The sequence below is a fragment of the Perissodus microlepis genome, chromosome 13, assembly GCF_051167445.1.
Source record: "Perissodus microlepis isolate ML-2025 ecotype Zambia chromosome 13, ASM5116744v1, whole genome shotgun sequence".
Lineage (NCBI taxonomy): Eukaryota > Metazoa > Chordata > Actinopteri > Cichliformes > Cichlidae > Perissodus > Perissodus microlepis.
In genome coordinates this window covers 9,280,163-9,299,917 of record NC_140473.1, presented here as the reverse complement: position 1 = coordinate 9,299,917, position 19,755 = coordinate 9,280,163, and the positions used below count along the sequence as shown (strand labels likewise).

The following is a 19,755-nucleotide window of genomic DNA, read 5'->3' as shown; positions in this document are numbered from 1 at the left end:
ATCAGGGAAAACACAATATCTTGAGTAATATGGGAAAACAACAGGGAAACACTGATTCTGGATCTCTGGGCTGATACAATAGGTGTGCGTGCATGCAAGAGAGAGAGATCAGATTCCAAGTGGACAGCACTAAATACAAAATCATATGTATCTTTCCTACAGTTGGAATAAGCCTTACTTGCATATCACTGCAATTGATTGGTCTCTGCCAATCAAATTTGACTGATGATAGGTGGAAGAAGCAACTGTTTACGGGGGCCTTTGACTTTCTATTAGAAGTAGTCAAATGACACATGACAGACACAGGTGAAAACACTACAACCAATTTCTGATCCAATCAAATTAGACACACATTTAATCAAACAGAGTAAAAGCAACATTCCTAACAAGTAGGGCTGCTCAATTAATCGAATTTTAATCACGATTAAGATCTGGGCTTTCAACGATCATTAAAAATGACTGAGTCGATTATTAGCCCCTCCCTCGTGCTTTACTCTCGCGCTGCTCCGTGTGGCAAATCGAGCGCACCTCTCTGCATTTCGAACACGTGTCACAACAATTAAGAGCAGCGGTCTCTAACCTTTTTTGCGCCACGGACCGGTTTATGCCCAACAATATTGTCATGGACCGGCCATTAAGGTGTCGCGGATAAATACAACAAAATAAAACTAGTACCGGTACCAAAAAAAAGAAAATTTATTCATAACACACGTGAAAAGACCAAGGAAAACCGAGTAAACGATAAAAACGATAACAAAATAACGCTGAAAACCGATAAAAACCCTGAAAACCATACATTTCACACCTGAGCCTCAACTCTGGCGGCCCGGTACCAAACGACTCACGGACCGGTACCGGTCCGAGGCCCGGGGGTTGGGGACCGCTGATTAAGAGGACCCGAGGGAAGCTCGGAAAGCTAAGCAGAAGTTATTTGGAGAGGAGAGTGACTGCTGTTGGTTGAAAAGAGAGGTAAAAAAAAAAATTCAGTGGTGTGGAAACATTATGGGTTCGCGAAGTCAGACGTGGATCAAGTAGACACAGTGTGTAAACTTTGCTACGGTGTCGTAGCTGCACCACAGAGCAACACTGCAAAGTTCACTAAACATAGATGTTTACATTTTTCATTTATTTCTTATATTGCAAACATTTGCACTGTTATCAGTATTTGCACACTATTTTATATTATTTTTTGACAATCTTTAAAGTCATTATTCAATACATTGTTATTATTAAATAAATATCGTCAAATAATCGAGATCACAATTTCAGTGAAAATAATCCTGATTATCATTTTTGCCATAATCGAGCAGCCCTACTAACAAGTAACCGGTTCCACTTCCTGTGTGTGACACATGTGATATACTGAGGTTCCAATAAACAGACGAAGACACGCTGATAGAAAAGTGTACAGAAATGACATCCTGTCTGGACTCTGTCTGCATCATCCTCACCCAGCCATGTCCATTTACTTAAACAGGGCTATTCTTTTCCACTACGGTAGGGAGGAGGTATGCACAGGGGCACCAAATCCTCCTTATCTCCCAAAGGGGGCTGGCTGCAACAACAGAGGTCAGCTGTCCCGATTGTGCGGGCCTGTCGGGGGAAACACAGACTGACTTAACCTATGGGTCACTGCCGGTCTTGGCTCCCATCAAGTCAGTGACTAGCCAGGACTTATCCTCTCCATTGCAAACCAGCGACAAAACATTTAGACAAAGCACATAAATAACTTTCACTGGCATTTCTCCAGCCTTTATGGTACAAACACAGTGGGTGTGAGCATAGCTCATTGGGGCAGGAAGAAGCATTCGCCCACATGCTTCTCAGCTGCAAATCTATAATGTACGGGACTTTTTTAATTTTAGTTTTTAAAAAGTCAATGTTAAATATGAGTCTGGTGAAACAACAACCCTCACAACTCTAACAAACCACCATACTGACTGTATGGATAAACCTGTGATTTGAGGTGAGGGAATGGCTAATAAGTATGGCAATGATATTCCTTCTATATTAAATTATTAAGTCTTTTATTTAAACAGGCAGTCTCATCAAGACCAAGAAGCCCCATATTTCACAATTCTGTCTGGCATATGGACAATTAACAATTTTCTTTCAGACAAAGCATTGTTGTACAGTCTGCTGTCTGTAAACCACTGCCATGTAGTCAACATCACATCTGTCTGTCCTGCAAACAGGATACAGCCTGGTTTTGAAAATTATGTGGGGGTCATGTTAAACGGTAAGGTCAACGCTGGTTAAGCTGGTCTTGATGACAAGCAACAGTAATGTGTTAAGCATATAAAAATGCAACATGCTATTCCTTAGTCACTGTCTGACTTAGAGCCAAGGAGCTTCAAAACATCGTATAGCATCCTTCACCCCTGCTGACGCTATCAGATGCCAAAGTAAGGTCAACAAAGATTAACAAAGGATACATGTCCCAGACACCAAGGCTGTTACCATGTTCCCAGGATACAAACCGCAAGCCATAACGTCTCAATTGTCCATCTTGCATAAGGAGTGGAAATATGGAACTTGGGAGGCCTGTTCTCACAGTGATTTCCTGAGATGAATACTGGCACACACCAGTGACTAAGCAAGAAAATTAGCACCTTAATACTATTACAATGATTGCACATTAAGAAACCATACTGTGCACAGTGCAGACAAAATTGATGAATAACCCAATAGGAAAATCACCATGCTGATCAGCAGCAAGAACAAGATATCTCAATACTCCTCTGAGAACCATGTGGAAGGTTTATTGTTTACCAGGTAAATGAGGGGTACTGATGATAGTTCTGGTGCTTTTACCCGATCATCAGCGATACAAATTTCATAATCCCAAATTAAAAAGGAAGCTTTTGTCTACTCTGGGCACATTATGAACAGTGCTTAGTGAATCACCCACATCCATCACAAACAGACCCCAACTGGAGCAAAGACTAAATTCACAAAAAAACGACAACAACATTATCCTAATGACTTCATCTATGCTGTCCTGACAGCGGTGAGTTGACTTAAATCCTTCCATAAATCCAGACCGCAATCAAAACAAAGGCTGGCAAAAAAGGTGGAGAGAAAGAGTGGCTCTCACAACATGAGCAGGCAGCATGTGATCCCCTGTCTGCTGGTTGGTTGGTTTTGAAGCAACAGGATTTGGTTGGGGAGACCCATTGTGACTCCTAGCTAGCCAGCCAGCCAGTCAGCTGGCACGCACCAGACGAGGTTTCTGATCCTCATCACATGAAAGGGGTGTGGGACTGGTTGGAAATGGTTGCAAGAGAATCCTTCAATGGCGAGAAATGCATCATCATTATTAAAAAAAACAAAACCTTGGCTTAAACCCAAGACCTTTAGCAGTTTTGTTTCACTTCTGCTGTTTTCCAAATTATGACTTGTCAGCATGCTGGTAGGAAAGCACCGTGGGAACAGAAACAAAAGAAAGAAAAGAAACATCCCAAGCAAGCAACTGATGTGAGAAGATTGATATCCGCCAACACTGTTAAATAATCGATGTGTTACAGTAATATCTTCACAGACAGTTTCTGTGACACAACCCAAGGATAATGGCTGTAATTCTAGTTAGGCGTCTCCAGGCCCAGTAGCCCGGAAGACATCCTAAACAGCTCTGCAATGATAACAACTGGATATGGCCCACGGGCATGTCACAGGAAGCCGTTTCTCTGCCAGACCTGACAGGTGCCTTATTGTTCAGCTGCGCACATAACTTTATTTTGAAAGACATATCTATCTGGCTCAATTACCCATTGTCTGGTTAGTCATGCAGAAGGCGCTGTTAGAAATAGATGAGCACATATTTCTTCTTTGGGGCTCTCTCGGCAACCTATTGATGGCAGAACACAACAGATCCCTATTCAAATTAAGATTGAAGGAGTTACCACGGCACTGTCATTATCGTGGCTGCTGAGCAAGTCTTGCTCCAGGAGTGTGCCAATGACAGGGGGTGAGATGGGGTACCCAGGACGCTTAATCTCATCTACATTATCTTTAATCTTTTATCATCTGAAAAAAAACCCTACATTTGCTTCTACAATGTAACTTTCAAATGTAAAACTCAGAAGCCAGAAATTAACAAAAGACATTAATCCAACCTAGAAAGGTAGCCTAACAGAAATATGCGCATGATGATAGCGAGAATGAGAAGATAAAACGGATTAGGGTTCCATTATGTACAAAGAATAATAACAATTGACTATTGTGCACAATATTGCTTAATATTCCACACATCATTACAGACATCTTTGCACCCGTTCAGGTTGCTTCCCTATGACAGCTGCAGTTAAGCCAAGCATTTTTAGTGTTAAAAGGAAAGAAAAAAAAAAAAAGTTAAACATTAAAGCAGGCCATGAACATACCATCTTAAAACACTTCTCTGCCTACTTAGTTCGGCAAATCCCCTGGAAAACTAATCTTTCCCAGACTCAAAGCCCTGTGAAAAATAATGGTGCCTTATTGATTTTAAGCGCTCCGGGAGCAGAGAACTATGTATGCTTGATGTGGTCAGATGTAAGCTGCAAAGACAAAAGGAAACACATGCAGAGGACTGTAAATTAAGCAATAGAAACTCAGGATTTACACTCCTAGCACCTAGTCGTATCTGTAGCCTGCCATCAGCAGAGAATTGGGCCTATTTATTTCCCTTTATTGGGGATTTAGTTACCGTGGAGGCTCAACTTCCTGCAGGAAGGATATGGTGCTTAAGGACAAACAACACTGGACTTACTTTCCCAGTGGAGTATACAGTGCAGTGTATGTTGAATAGGTCACAGAAGCGGCCAGCAACCAAACAAGATTGTATATGCTGTGTAGAAGCTGGCTGCCAGATATTATTTATGAAGAAACCAAACAACCGGGACTGTTGGAGGGGGGAACTGTCTTTTGTCTGCTCATAATAACAATCTACTGCTAAGTAAAACCACAAAAAGGACACAAAACACAACAGCAAATTGTTTACATAAAAAAAACATATCCCACTCAGGTTCTCGGAGGAAAATATTAAAAATGGTTGGTGAGAGCATATGGGCTGGTAAGCAAGTGAAGGCTTTATTACACACGGCCAGTTGGGCAAAGCTGCCTTTATCGCCCCCCACCGTTTTAATGGAAGCACGCCACTCAAAACAGATTCATTCAAAAATACTCCAGTCCACTGTGCCCCCACGTCCCCCATCACAAACCATCACCACTACCATAAGTAAACGTTATCAAACACACAGTTCCTTCAAAATCACACCGAAATAAGAAGCTTGCACTCTGTCTCCAAGAATGTTAAAATAAAGATGTTTTACACTGAAACGGCTTTATTTGTAAAGCTTGCAATGTCCTGAGTAAACAAACAGGAATCCAGTTAAACTGACCAGCAGCATAAGTCATAAGGAAGAGAGACAAATATAGGTTATATATGTTGTAACTTTATGCAGCTGCTGCTTATTGCAATATACCACAATATATATACATAAAGTCCACTCCTGAAACATCATAACCTCCACCCCTCGCTCGGACTGCACCACCATCGGTGCTTGAAATCAACTTTATCCTTTGTGTTCACCATTACCATCGACGTGCCAGCTGAGTTTGTACGCCTCTGCCACTCTGCCCGTGTGCAGCGCTCCCCGCTTTTAGTTCCCCAGCTTCACTTTTTTACTTTGTTGCTACCTTCAGAGGTAGAACGAAAAAGGGCGTGCAGGCCTTACCTTCAAATCCGAGCCGGTGTCCTGTCCCGGTTGTTAACGGCGTTAGTTATCCGTAAAAGGTAAAACCAGCTGAAGCTGCCGTAGTCGCTCTCACATCTCCCCCTTTCAGTCTCCGGCAGACTGAAGTAGCACGGACCATAGCGATACCCATCCAGCACCTTTCTGCGTGATGACGACACGCAGCGAGGCTCCGCCCACCGCTACTCCGCTCTCCTGCGATGACCTATACATATAGGTTTGTAGGTTAATATTGAAGGAAGACTACCAGATAAACCCTAACCCTCCACAAGAACCTAAAGGCGTCTAATGAAACTGTCCTGCAAACTAAGTCTGGTGGCCTTGTTGCTATTTGCCACGAGTCTATTTTAGGGTATAAGTCCAATAAGCCCCACAGTGGCACCATCTGGTGAACTGCAGGAAAGTTATTCCCTCGAACTACCTGAATATCGCTTTTCTTTCCGCGTCAATCGGTTTTTGTGCTTTCTATGCTTCTCGATTTAAACTTGTGAACAAGCGCTCCAAATTTAAGTAATAGCTATTTTATAAAAAAAATAAATAAAACGCGCAAAAAACCCACCTCCCCCGAAATTGTCGACTGGCTAATTAATTAAGTCCGCGTCGTATGTAGAGAAACATCATTTCCCACAAATCTCGCGCTCTGACGTAAAACCCTCGCGACAGCTGTTTCCATGGAAGCCGATGGAAGCTAAAAGCGGATTATCTGACATCTTGATAGTTAGCCCTTTGGTTCTCTGTGGCCAAACAGCTTTCGGAATGTCGGGACAACTAAACAGCGATAATCCAGAGACTCTGTTTTCATTGGAGCTTTTAGTGGAATACATTCGAGTAGAGAAAAATTGTAAAATCCTTAACGAGTTGGCTCTGGGAGTCACACTCCTGAACTTTCCGACGCTGCTAATTTATCAGTCACAGCAGCAACAGCAGCAGATCAGCGGGAGCAGTAACCACCCCGGGCACAATGAAAAGGAGAAACCTGGAATGTTCGCCTTTAACAGAGGAAAGTGTTGTTTCTTCAAAATGGACTTAAACTCACTGCACGTACAGCTGTCCAACACCCCGCTGTATGGTATGGTGCTGGATGTTACAGAGGAGAGTCCCAAGTTAGTCGGCTCCTGTATGATATCACTGGCTAAAGCGATGGACAGAATCAGGCAGGATGTGACTGAACGGGGGGTTTCTAGTCCCTCCTATCACATAGAAAGGGGGCTTATTGTCTCTATATGCAACCTCGCGGGGGAGAAAGTCGGAGCAATGTCCCTGAGTTATAAACTGTTATGTCTAGGAGCGAGTCTGCTGCCACACATCACAGAGAGGGAGAGAGTGCCTGGAGGGCAGCAGGCACAAGAACATGTCAAGGAGACAAACAAGTCTACATCGCAGCCTCCTGACTCTGGAAATGTCTGCTCACCAACCCCACAGTGTAGCGGAAAAGCCCAAAGCAAAGGGGAATTAAATGCAGAAGTTTTGTTAAGTAAAGATAGAAAGGAGGAGGAAGACGATGACGTGTTTGATGGTACTGAACACAGACCACAAGACCAAGCTGAAAATGATTCTGAGGAGGATTTAACTGTATTCTGTCCCCCACATCTTTACTATTCTGCAGAGGAAAAAGGAGTAAATGAACAAGGTGATTACAAATCATGGACTCTGGATTCAGAAGCTCCTGTTTTTGAAGATTCACGTTCAGAGGAAGAAGTGGATGAAAAGGAAGTGGAAATTCCAAGTTCTCCAGCGATGCATTCAGAAGTGAGACACGATGCGAAAATAAGAAACCAAGAAACAAGCACAATGCCTCCAAATGTCCTCGGGGAAGCCTTACAGCGGATGCCTTTGCTAAACGCTCTGCTCGTTGAACTGTCACAGCTAAACAGCAACCAGCCCTTGACTGTTCACCCCAGTCTAGCTTGGATATACAGGCCTGCTTCTGCAGAGCTTTTAGCTAAAAACACACCACAGAAGGCACAAACCAAATCCCTGAAGAAAACCAAACAGGAAACTTTTCCTCATCTGAGACACTTTCATTCCCCCAGAAATGTTTCCACACATATAGTTAGACCTGATTCTGTAAAACTAAAGGACAAAAAAGAAAATATGTTGCTTGAGAGTAAAAGCTCATGTAAATCACCCAGGAAGAAGCTTGTGTGTGGAACAACTAAAACGTTTAATCTAAGGCTGAAGCAGATTTCTCCTCTCAGAGTAAACCGTCGTGAATGTGAGGAGTTAAAACAGAATAAAACACAAGTAAACGAAAAGACTGGGTTAGGTCATAAAACCATTAAGTCTGGAAAAAAGAAGTCGGTAATAAAGAGGAGCTCTGATTTTAATGAAAATATTGAGACGGTGATGCAGAGCATCAGCCGGGATTCTGCGCTACAGGAAACAATCACACTAAAACAGAAAAAACATCATGTGAAAGTCGAGGGTAAACAATGCAGAGGCTCTCCGACAACTTCAGAAAAGTCTCTTCTTTCTGAAAGAGTCTCGAAATGTATTCACATCCCCAGCGTGGATACTGACAGTGTTCCCCAAAGCAAAGACAAGAGCGAGCATCACAGCGAATCAGATCAATCACAGTCTGAATCTGACAGGCGCGGAGATAAAATTGAATCTTCAAGAAGCCGCAGACGCAGCAGCTCAAAGTCTTCATTTTCAGACTCCAGCTGGGATGGAAATGAGGAAGCAGACTATGTTGATGACTTTAACAGTCTCGAGCCCAGTGATGCCTACTCTCCTGACCCTTTGAGCAGCCCCGAGCCCTCCAGAGCAAAGACTCCAAAGTCTCCAGTTCGCTTTTGGAACTCTGATTCGGAATCCGACAGCGTCCAGAGAAGATCAGTCCCCCTTCCTGTGCCCATCAAAGCCCCCAGCTCTCCAAAGCATACTCTGAGGGGTACACACATCATCCGACCTCGTACCCAAACCTCTGCCCTCAGCTGTTCCTCTGATGAGTGTGACAGAGACAGGTCAGCCTCCCTGCAAAGTAGAAAGCAGATGTCAGCGAGTGGCAGAGTGGAAATGACTTCCTGCACTGAGAGTTTGATGTCATCGAGAGATCAGACGAGCGCGTTAGCCAACCACAGCATCCCCATTCGAGGATTGTCTACAGACTCTGTGTCCTCCGTTGAACCCCAGGAGGTAGAGGAACTGGAGGATGAACTGGGATCTCTGGATTTCAGGAAAGAGTATCAGCATATCTCTGAGCTAGTGGCCAGCAAACTCCCTGGGTACACTATGTAAAGGGGGAAAAAGCATATAAATATACCCTATGGTAACATCAAGAATTGTAGTATTGTATGTAGCAAAGAAATCAACTTGTATATTTAATTCCTTTTCTTAATGTCTGCAAATGCGCTTGAATAAAGACGTTTTTGGAAATTTTGCAATCATTTTTTATCTTAATCACTCAGTTAATACTGGAGCTACTAGATAATTGCATTAAGCTTTGGGCCATGAGTCTTTAGATAACATATAAGAGGATGAAAAATCTCTATAAGCATGCCATTTATGCAAATCATTTAGCATAAAAGCGCCAAATCAGCAGATTTAGTCACAAGCTGAAAATCTCCAGGTCCTGTAGCAGCTCCTGATTTCAGGGCATTTCCTTTAAATTCCACCTGCTACTTTCCATTTACCCCCTCACATCATTTGACAAGGAAAACAAAGACTGTATGGAAATAATATTTATATGTATACAGATAAATAAATTATCAGGCATGATACAACCTTATACCACTTTCAATTATGTCTTTTAAATTACTATCTGTTTAAATTTCTTTGTTCATACGTATTTAACTATTATTTTTCTTTGTATGTGTCATCCTATTTAGAAGTTGGTTTATTTCAATATTTTCTTTCTACATTTCATTATGTGTTTCTGTTTTCGTGTTCAGAGGGCAGGCTGTCAAAGTGTGTTGTGAAGTCAAATTTTTAAATATTAATCCATTGTTGTCAGATCCACAATTGAAATGGCTGTCTTAACATATCTGAAGATAATCACACACACATGAATGCATACTTAAACTAATAACTTTGCAATGGATAAAACTGAAAAACTGGAACGTTATCAATAGGGGAATGAATACAAAGGCAAAGAAATGCAACACAAGTTCAAACAAATAGTAATCTATATCACATTTTAGACTTTTTAAAATACACGTTTTACTTAAATTATGTTTTTGATGGATTTCAAGCAATATTATTTATATAAGATTTGGGCAGTCTTGGCATTTCATACAAGGCATCTTGCATAAAAGAGTTAACCAGCTACACCTTAATAATTCGGAAAATGTTAGTTTTATTCAACCGTATACTTCACTAACTTTTACTTGGAAATGTTGGACTTGTTGATCCAGTACATTTGTTTGACCTCTTCAATTTATTGTTCTTTCACATTAAATTGTTAAACTCTATATTAAAGTTGTATAAAACCCAAGTTTTATTTTTTAAAGAAAAATAAGTTGTTTATGGCAAACATTTTTTTTTTTTATAAATGTACCCATTTAACTTGTCTTTTATAGATGATTTGGTTTTTAAAAAAAAAAAATCATTTAAAAAATCGTTAAATGTGCCGTCCTAAGTTTTACCTCTTACTGCGCATGCGTCAACTCTGTGTCCGGAAGAGCTGCAGGAACACGTTGGACGGTGGAAACCACAATGTTCAAGCACGTATTACTGACAGGACCTCCAGGTAACAGTCAGCAGTGAGCTGCTGAAGCTAAAGTCGCTGTAAATCTAAAGCGGTCAGTCAGCTGTTTTAAGTCCCAGCAAAGAAAAAGTCAGTCTTAACGTTGATTTGAATGAAGGTTAGCTTGTTCCAGTTACTCTTATTCGGGTAACAAACCCAATTAACGTTTCAGCCTTTTTTGTTTCGTTTAGTTTGTGTTTATTATTCTTGAGTGACGCGATATTTTTGATGATTTACATGAATATATTATGCTACCTAATCGTCTGAGAGCTGTAAGGATTAAATACATTGATTTACCATAGTAATACTTAAGGCAGGATCCCTCAGCTTGAAACGGTGATATTTCAGTTGTTTGACAGTTTGTCTGTTTTGCCTTCAGGTGTGGGGAAAACCACCCTGGTCCAGAAAGCCTGCGAGGCTTTAGTGTCATCAGGAGTGGGAGTTGAAGGCTTTTACACGGAGGAGGTCAGGGAAGGGGGCCGGAGAGTCGGCTTTGATGTGGTCACCCTGACAGGAGCGAGGGGCCACCTGTCCAGAATCAGGTAGCGGTGTTGTCATGCAGTCTCACTCAAACTGCCTGCTCTCTTTTTCTCACTTTGTTTTGACTCACGTCTTTTTTAACTTGTAGAGACAGCCAGCCTCACGGCAGGCGGGAGTACACAGTTGGCCAGTATGTGGTCGACTTGCCTTCATTTGAAAATCTGGCTCTCCCCCTCTTCAGAAATGTAAGTAAGCAGCACATGGGCTTTTTTTAAAGCCACCCTCATCAGTAGATCACAGCAAGCGAAAGACTCCCTTCTCCCCTCCACTTTGATTTTTTTTCTGAAAACTGATGGAATAATTGGAAGCTTGCAAACACGTAAATTCCACAGTGGCATTTTTAGTGTTCGTGGTGCCGTCTGGCTGTCACTGACCGTGATTAATCCAGCATGTAAAGTGAACCTGGAGTGACGCCTACACATGCGCTGTAAAGAAAGATGTCTGTGCCTCGGCAGCGCGTGGTTCACTTTCATCTCACTCTCTCTGTAATCACAGCAGATCTGCAGTGTAGCATCACGCAAAACGCTTTCGGTGTCAGTCATACGTGAAATATTAAAACGACGAGCGTCTGCCTGTAAAAGATGTTTCCCTTAACTAACCAAACTAAGCATCCAAAATAGTCTTTAGTGCTTAAATGAATAGATATCTCCTCCGATGGATTGTGCTTGATTTTAAGTAACTAGGAAATTTCTCTTTTCTTTTTTTCTGGTGTTTTACAGACCAAAGGATTTGCTGACATTATAATTAAAGATCAATTGATGACAAAGTAATCGTTAGCTTGAGCCCCACTACTCCATGTAATGTCTGCATCGTTCATCTCCAGATTGGTTCGGCGGATGGAAGCAGCAGCAGCAGGAAGGTGTTTGTCATCGATGAGATTGGGAAAATGGAGCTCTTCAGCCAGTCTTTCATCAGGGCAGTGAGACAGACCTTAGATAGCTCTTCCTGCACCATCCTGGGCACCATCCCCATCCCTAAAGGTAAACCCCTGGGGCTGGTCGAAGAGGTGCGGAACAGGAGGGACGTCAAGGTGTTCACTGTGAGTATAAATAATCCTAGTATGCTTTCCCTGCTATTTTAAAACAGATTTTGATAACTTTAGGATTCTGCTTAGAGTGCATCCACTTGGCCTTAGGAAGCAGTCTGTTCACTAACATACAGGGGCCATGCCCTGCATTATCCCTCTCCTACGGCAGGATTAACTCTAAATCATGCGTGACTGATTTAACAACAAAGGGAGGTCTCAAATGTCAAAATAATTCATCACGGAAGACTCAGTTATGGATTTTGTCATGCAAACTACTCACTGTACTCCCTCTCAGGCTGGGGGAGTTATTACATGAGGCAGAATGAACTTTTTTTTTTTTTTTAAGACATACCATTGGTAATTTCACTTGTATTGCAGCAGGTCAGATTAGGCATTGGACATTATTTTCTATATTTATTTCATATTAATCTTTGTATTTAATGCATGGCTGTATATTCTGCTCACACAGGCTACAAACACTTTCTAAATTCTTTGTTTACTTGTTTCTTTTTCCCATTTAGGTGTCTAAGGAGAACAGAAATGCTATTCTACAAGACATCTTAGAGACACTGCAGGAATGTTTAAAGTCGAAAGCCTAATATTGAGCTTCGTATGGAGCCACTAAAAAGGAAAAACCCCTGCAGCTCGCGTGTGGCTCTTTGCTGACTACAAGTTTTCTAAGTGTCGGCGCTGGAACAGTTCAAACAGCCAGAGACGATTAAATGGATCTACCCGCGCTTCGCAACTGGGGTTGCAACCCAAGCTTAGAGGCATCCCTGGCTGCTGGGGGAGTTGGTGTGTCGCATGCATTTATTTATGTACACAATTAATTTTTTTTCCCTTTCTCATACAGCCTCAGACTGGTGTACATGCTGAATAATTGATTGTGAGATGGAAGACAGCGGGGAAATAGTTCAGTTTCTGGGTGAATACGTCAAAGCCTCAAAAACAGGTCTTTATTGTTTAACTGATTTATAGAGACATCAGAAGGCATTTTTCTTCTGTTAGTATAAAATATCATTTTATTTTCCCCACAAAGTCAGGTGGTGCTGCCGTTTTTAATAAAGGGGCGAACGAAGCCGTGCCCCTGTTGACTCATTTAGCTCTTTGCTATGCGAGCCTCAGTTTGTCTCATCAACCTGAGGCTGTTCTCATTGAAAGTCGATCAATATTTAACGATGCAGCCCATCCTTTCATGGTTTATTCATCGTCTAATGTGAACAGAAAATAATTTAAAAATAAACAGTTTGTTTTTCTCGGGTATTTATTGTTCATTTTCTTTACTGGCAAGTGTTTTCGTGTTCTCCGGCGCAAATAAATATGTTGCACTTTGCGTGGATTCCACACTCGGTCATGAGATATTCATCAATATCAGTGCGTAGTCAGATTAAAGTGAAGGATAAACAGCATCAGTGGATTTAAGGTTTTTGAGATGTTGGCATGCTTTCACAAAAAAGCTTCAAAGTGATTTATGAAGGCTTGCAAAGGTAAAATGCATATTTTGATTACAAGTAAACAGATATTAAAAAAATTTGGTGAGCTGTGCCAGTGGCTATGAGTGAGGTGAAGTAGCTCAAGTACATTCAAAGTTCCCGAGTTTGCTGATCGTTTGCATCAGCTCGCTGCAAGTGGAATCTCTCCCTCTCTCTGCGTGAGCTCCACAGTCTGGCAGTCGCATAAAGGTTTTTAATAGAAACCCTCTGGCAAAGCTGTTTGTCTCAAAACCAAAGCATCTTTGGGTCGTTTCAAAGTGAAAATACTTTTCACTTTGAAAAATAAATAAAAACAACGCTTGTATAACTGATGTAACCTGTCAGGCTGGCTGCAGAAAGAGCTGCCAGCTGTGACGTGCGTCAGACACGCTGCTGCGCCAGCATCTGTTTTGTGGGCTCCGCTGACATACGGCTGGATCCGCTGGCACCAGCAGCAGTCGCGGAAACGTCTTCAAAGTCAACATTTCACTGGTCGCATCTTTCAGCTAACATGGCAACATGATGTTGCTGTAGCTGCTGCAGAGTGGACGGTGCGGTTCAGGGCAGGGCAAGGCAAAGCGTAGCGTAGCGCCGAGGGAGGCGGCTCTCCTGACTGGAAGGTGATTGTCAGCACCCTGCAGCAAGACAGCAGATGGGTTATGTAACAGCAGCCAAGGCCTTGCCAGTTGTACCAAATCAAGGGTGTGTGTGGATGCATTCGATGCGTTATGATGTAATTAGCAACCATGCTGTCCAAACTGTCATGTTGTGGGCATATCATTGACAGAAGTGATTCCCAGCCGGGGGCACTTGCTGGCAGGGAAAGCACAGAAAGACTGTGGGTTACTTTAACAAAGCTCAGCTGTAACACCTGAACACCATGTGCTGAGAGCGCAAGAGCATGAATACAGAGCTAAAAATGGATAAGCAGTGCAAACAATGAAGTGAATGCAAGGCACAGTAGTGATAACTCAGTTAAAGCAGTGAATAAATGGTAAAATAGATAGTTTGGTAAAGTTGATGGTTTAAAATAATGATGGAATGGTTGAAAGAGCTGAAAGTACTCGACAATAAAGATCGCAAATCACCCAATAACAGGATCAATATGTTCTGTGTGAATGTAACTCCAATGTATGACTATGTATAAGGGTAGAAATATGTCAAAATACACACACACAAACCAACTATGTTTTGTTCCCAGTCTTATGGTAATATTATGATATATGGTTATTGTGGTTTTCTGTAAACACCATGATTTTGTTCATGTACAACCACTGTGCAACTGGAACAATAGACGTATTCCCAGGGGGCTTGAAGGTACTGTATTAATGTGTACTGTGAGGATTGTTCCATCAAAGGCAATCTACAGGGTGGGCCATTTATATGGATACACCGTAATAAAATGGGAATGGTTGGTGATATTAAAGTCTTGTTTGTGGCACATTAGTATATGTGAGGGGGCAAACTCCTCAAGATGGGTGCTGACCATGGTGGCCATTTAGAAGTCGGCCATCTTGGATACAACTTTTGTTTTTTCAATAGGAAGAGGGCCATGTGGCACATCAAACTTATTGGTAATGTCACAAGAAAAACAATGGTGTGCTTGGTTTCAACGTAACTTTATTCTTTCATGAGTTATTTACAAGTTTCTGACCACTTATAAAATGTGTTCAATGTGCTGCCCATTGTGTTGGATTGTCAATGCAACCCTCTTCTCCCACTCTTCACACACTGATAGCAACACCGCAGGAGAAATGCCAGCACAGGCATCCAGTATCCGTAGTTTCAGGTGCTGCACATCTCGTATCTTCACACCATAGACAATTGCCTTCAGATGACCCCAAAGATAAAAGTCTAAGGGGGTCAGATTGGGAGACCTTGGGGGCCATTCAACTGGCCCACGACGACCAATCCACTTTCCAGGAAACTGTTCATCTAGGAATGCTCGGACCTGGCACCCATAATGTGGTGGTGCACCATCTTGCTGGAAAAACTCAGGGAACGTGCCAGCTTCAGTGCATAAAGAGGGAAACACATCATCATGTAGGAATTTCAAATATCCAGTGGCCTTGAGGTTTCCATTGATGAAGAATGGACCCACTATCGTTGTACCCCATATACCACACCAAACCATCACTTTTGTTGTTCCAACAGTCTTGGAGGGATCCATCCAATGTGGGTTAGTGTCAGACCAATAGCGGTGGTTTTGTTTGTTAACTTCACCATTCACATAAAAGTTTGCCTCATCACTGAACAGAATCTTCTGCGTGAACTGAGGGTCCTGTTCCAATTTTTGTTTTGCCCATTCTGCAAATTCTGTGCGCCGATCTGGGTCATCCTCGTTGAGATGCTGCAGTAGCTGGAGTTTGTAAGGGTGCCATTTGTGAGTAGCTAAAATCCGCCGAAGGGATGTTCGACTAATGTCACTCTCCAGTGACATGCGGCGAGTGCTGCGCTGTGGGCTCTTGCTGAATGAAGCTAGGACAGCCACTGATGTTTCTTCATTAGTGACAGTTTTCTTGCGTCCACATTTTGGCAAATCCAACACTGAACCAGTTTCACGAAACTTAGCAAGCAGTTTGCTAACTGTAGCATGGGAGATGGGTGGTCTCGTAGGGTGTCTTGCATTGAAATCTGCTGCAATGACCCGGTTACTGCGTTCACCAGATGGCTGTGAACAAAGAGAAACTTGTAAATAACTCATGAAAGAATAAAGTTACATTGAAACCAAGCACACCATTGTTTTTCTTGTGACATTACCAATACGTTTGATGTGTCACATGGCCCTCTTCCTATTGAAAAAAACAACAGTTGTATCCAAGATGGCCGATTTCTAAATGGCCACCATGGTCACCACCCATCTTGAGGAGTTTGCCCCCTCACATATACTAATGTGCCACAAACAGGACTTTAATATCACCAACCATTCCCATTTTATTACGGTGTATCCATATAAATGGCCCACCCTGTAGAACAATTTGAATGAATATGAAGTGAACTAATATCCATATCGCAGAGATGCATTCTCACCATATCTGTGTGACAGATGTCTGTGTGACACCCTCCACCCTTTATCCAGCACATGGAGGGCATAGAAATGCAAAGAGCTTACAAACAATCCAGGACAAAAGGGAGCTTTCTGGTTGGAGGGAAGGGTTGGGGCTGTGTGAGTGAGAGTGGCGGGGAGCTGGGGGCTTAGATGAGGAAATTTCTCCCCACTTATTGCACTATGTGGCACCAGCCCAGGAGGCACATTGACAGCTGTAGAGGCGGGGGATGTATGATATATTGTCCGAGAAGCCCTTGGCCAAAAGGCCAAGCACTACTGATAAGAATCTAACATATTGTTCAAAGACCATGTGGGAGATAAACAACAAGTCCAACTTTCTCCCAAAAAAAGAAAACAAAAAACAGATCTCAAATTCACTCTTTATTTCCCAAGATGACTATGATTTATTGTAAGATGTGAGGCTAAAGCTTCTTAACATCTGTGATGTCAGATTTCTCTGTGCCAAAGCCTGCACATGGTAAGTACTTAGCAATACTCCCCTTAAATCAAGGTCATTTGTCAGTGTAGCCTGGGTATGTGAGCTTTAATATTTTTCTCTGGGTTTTTTTGCCACTGGGTTTCCCCTGGCCCCCCCAGAGTATTACAACCAGACTTTGCAATTTCAGATATATTCCCAGAAAGCTATCTGAGCTTTAATTCACCTTGCAGAAAACCTTCTGGCAGCGTGCTCATTAACAAGCCAAATATTCACATAGCAACGGCCAAACAGGCTCCACAAATATCTGTGCCATGCAGTTCACTCAGTCGGTTGTTTACCCAAATAAACCTGAAAGGCTCTGTGCACAGATAGCAGAAGTGGACTTCTTTAAAATTAGTTTCTACTTCTGCCACGAGTGAGGAGCCTTAGGTGCTATAACTCAGCTGCATGGGGATTATCATTAGACTGATTAGAGATTTGTGTAAAAATCCACACACACTAACTACTGAAACTACTTTACTACTACTCCTACTGTTCTATCCATCTCCACAGCCTTGTATTGTGGCAGGATGGATAATACCAAAAAGCTATTGTGTCTGTGTATAATGCCTTAAACCCAGCAGTAATCCAAGTCACAATGGGTAATCCAAGTCCACTGTCCCCACACCACATAGTGGTAAAAAAAAAAATCCTGAGTCAGTCCACACCTCACTGTGCTAATAAGTATGGCAAAAGTCTGCGGATCCTGACAGGTGGGCAGTTAATGTCAGAAAGGATCCAAAGCCAGTGGAAATTACGCTGTTTGATCCGGGCTCCTAACCATTATTCCACCCTGCTGCCCACCGCAGATAGCTCCTAAACCATTCTTCCCATTACCTCACCTTCATGGGCTCCCCGGGGCTGCTGGAGGCAGACAGTGTTGGATTTCAAAGCCTGTGCCTGAGCTGCCAGCATACCTTTCCTGCAAAAGCTCACTTTACAGAATGAAAGACAAATATAAAAGAAAACATGAAATAATGGCATAAATAAATCCTTCCACGATCTCAGAAATGCACATTTTTCCCCTTTACTATTCATACAATGGGTTGCACAGCTGTATATTTATTTCAACGTAACAGTTCTGTGTTGTTCAAGAGAAACCACTAACCTATTTCCTGTGGGAATGTGTCATGTGTGAGGAGTCATACATCCTGTAAGAGGAACATGGCCAGTTTTGCATCAGCTGGCTTCACCTTGGGTTGGATATATCTTGTGGTCAGTATCTAGTGGTTAGATAGAGGAAACGTATCAAACAAAGAGCGGAGGTGCATGGGTGTGAGTTGGTATCCATTGCTCCGCTACATGATCCTAAACTCAAAGCCTCCAGAAGCATCACTGTGTCTTCAGAGGAGGGTTAAAATAGCCCCTAGGAGCTGTGGAGGAAGGAGCAGGAGCTGTCAGTGGATGATATGTAGGGTCAGAGGGCAAAGAAGACACAATAATCTGGGTTATGGTGAGCCATTGATTGGCTGGTACTGCTCCCCTCAGGGCCGCTGAGCTGATGTGTCCGTCATTCCAAAACTTTACAAAAGAGAAAAAATATATATAGAGAGTAAAACCCTCAAACGTTTCTACTCAGTGTACATCAAGAAAATAGCTGCCATATGTACATGCAGCAGCTTTATGCCATATCAAGAATGTCACTGTGGATCATTAACTCCACCACCGCAGAGTGCTCTAATGACATATAGATTATCGCAGCGTTACATAAACTGAACAAATATATGGAGCGCTTTGCAGGATATTGAAAGGGTCGAGTCAAGAGGTATTCATCTCTACAGCGTGTGGATAATGATTCACAGATTGTCGACCTGCTGTGATTAATGCCTCTGTTGGGTGCTTCTGACAAATTTACACCACAAATGCAAAACTGTTCAAACTTTTTTCCATTGCACACGCTACTGTAGCTGCTCTGTGCATGTGTGTATGTATAGGTATGTGCCAAGACCACGCTGTGACTTTTGGCAGCATGGTCTGACTTAAAAGTACAGTTCACAACTGTTTTGGTTTTTTTTTTTGGGGGGGGGGGGGGGGGGGGGGGTTAAAGTCAGTGATAGTGTTACTCAACACAAATTTTATTTAGTGGTTGCAGGGTAAAATGACATAGTTTATTATGTATGTGCAGGCCTAATGGTACAATCATAGTATGTTATGAAGGTCTGCATGTAACTAGTGCATGTTGAAAGTTATCAAGGACAGAGACTTCAAGCTCAGCTCAGCTAATGTTTCCACAGCTTAAACTGCTCCCAAAAACAGTTCAGCCATGGTAGTCTCTTCCACTTGAATTAACAGTTCAGCAATTTTTAGCCTTTGCATGAAGTGTGAGGACTTTCAAATTTGAAATTAAAATTTCAGACACAGCATTTGCACCTCAGCTGATATGAGCTGCTCTTATAGATCAAACACAGCCCATGCTCATACTTATGTAGGTCCTATAGGTCATCACACATGGAAATAATTAGCATTTTAAGATATTTTTTGACTTTGCAGTTTTCAGTGTATTTTCATGCGCACTCTGTGTTCTAAGCCATCTGTTTGAGGCATCTTTTAGGGAATCAGTAGATATTTTGTAATGCTAAACAGTGTTGCAAATGCTTTATGCATGACTAATTATGCAGCCATGTCTACAGAGTTCCTGGATCTGGTGCTTCTGAATGATGTCAGGTTTACATATGCAAAAATAAGACTAATGATGTGAGGATAATTTTAGCCTAGCTTGGCCTTTAATCTCTCTATTCATCTAATCCCTTTTCTCTTCAAAGCCTCCCGA

The 19,755-nt window shown here is 42.2% G+C and overlaps 3 protein-coding genes across 7 annotated transcripts in view; 2 read left to right on the top strand and 1 right to left on the bottom strand.

The window, feature by feature from the left end:
• sipa1l2a (signal-induced proliferation-associated 1like 2, genome duplicate a) overlaps positions 1–5,993 on the bottom strand; it is an 81,920-nt gene extending 75,927 nt beyond the window's left edge. For 2 of the 5 annotated variants that reach the window (XM_084949440.1, XM_084949439.1), the window contains exon 1: positions 5,715–5,992. The gene's annotated coding sequence lies outside the window, so the exon portion shown is untranslated. Of the gene's footprint in view, positions 1–5,714 lie in introns of all 5 variants that reach the window. The other 3 variants (XM_084949437.1, XM_084949442.1, XM_084949443.1) reach the window with 3 other exon arrangements.
• Positions 5,994–6,401: 408 nt separating this feature from the next.
• map10 (microtubule associated protein 10) lies at positions 6,402–9,110 on the top strand. Its single transcript, XM_084949444.1, has one exon. It carries the CDS (start codon positions 6,414–6,416, stop codon positions 8,970–8,972), a length of 2,559 nt encoding a protein of 852 aa, XP_084805570.1. The 5' UTR covers positions 6,402–6,413; the 3' UTR covers positions 8,973–9,110.
• Positions 9,111–10,314: 1,204 nt separating this feature from the next.
• ntpcr (nucleoside-triphosphatase, cancer-related) lies at positions 10,315–13,249 on the top strand. The gene is made up of 5 exons (XM_084949446.1): positions 10,315–10,422; positions 10,799–10,961; positions 11,048–11,144; positions 11,783–11,998; positions 12,508–13,249. Exons 1-5 carry the CDS (start codon positions 10,389–10,391, stop codon positions 12,583–12,585), a joined length of 588 nt encoding a protein of 195 aa, XP_084805572.1. The 5' UTR covers positions 10,315–10,388; the 3' UTR covers positions 12,586–13,249.
• Positions 13,250–19,755: the final 6,506 nt, after the last annotated feature.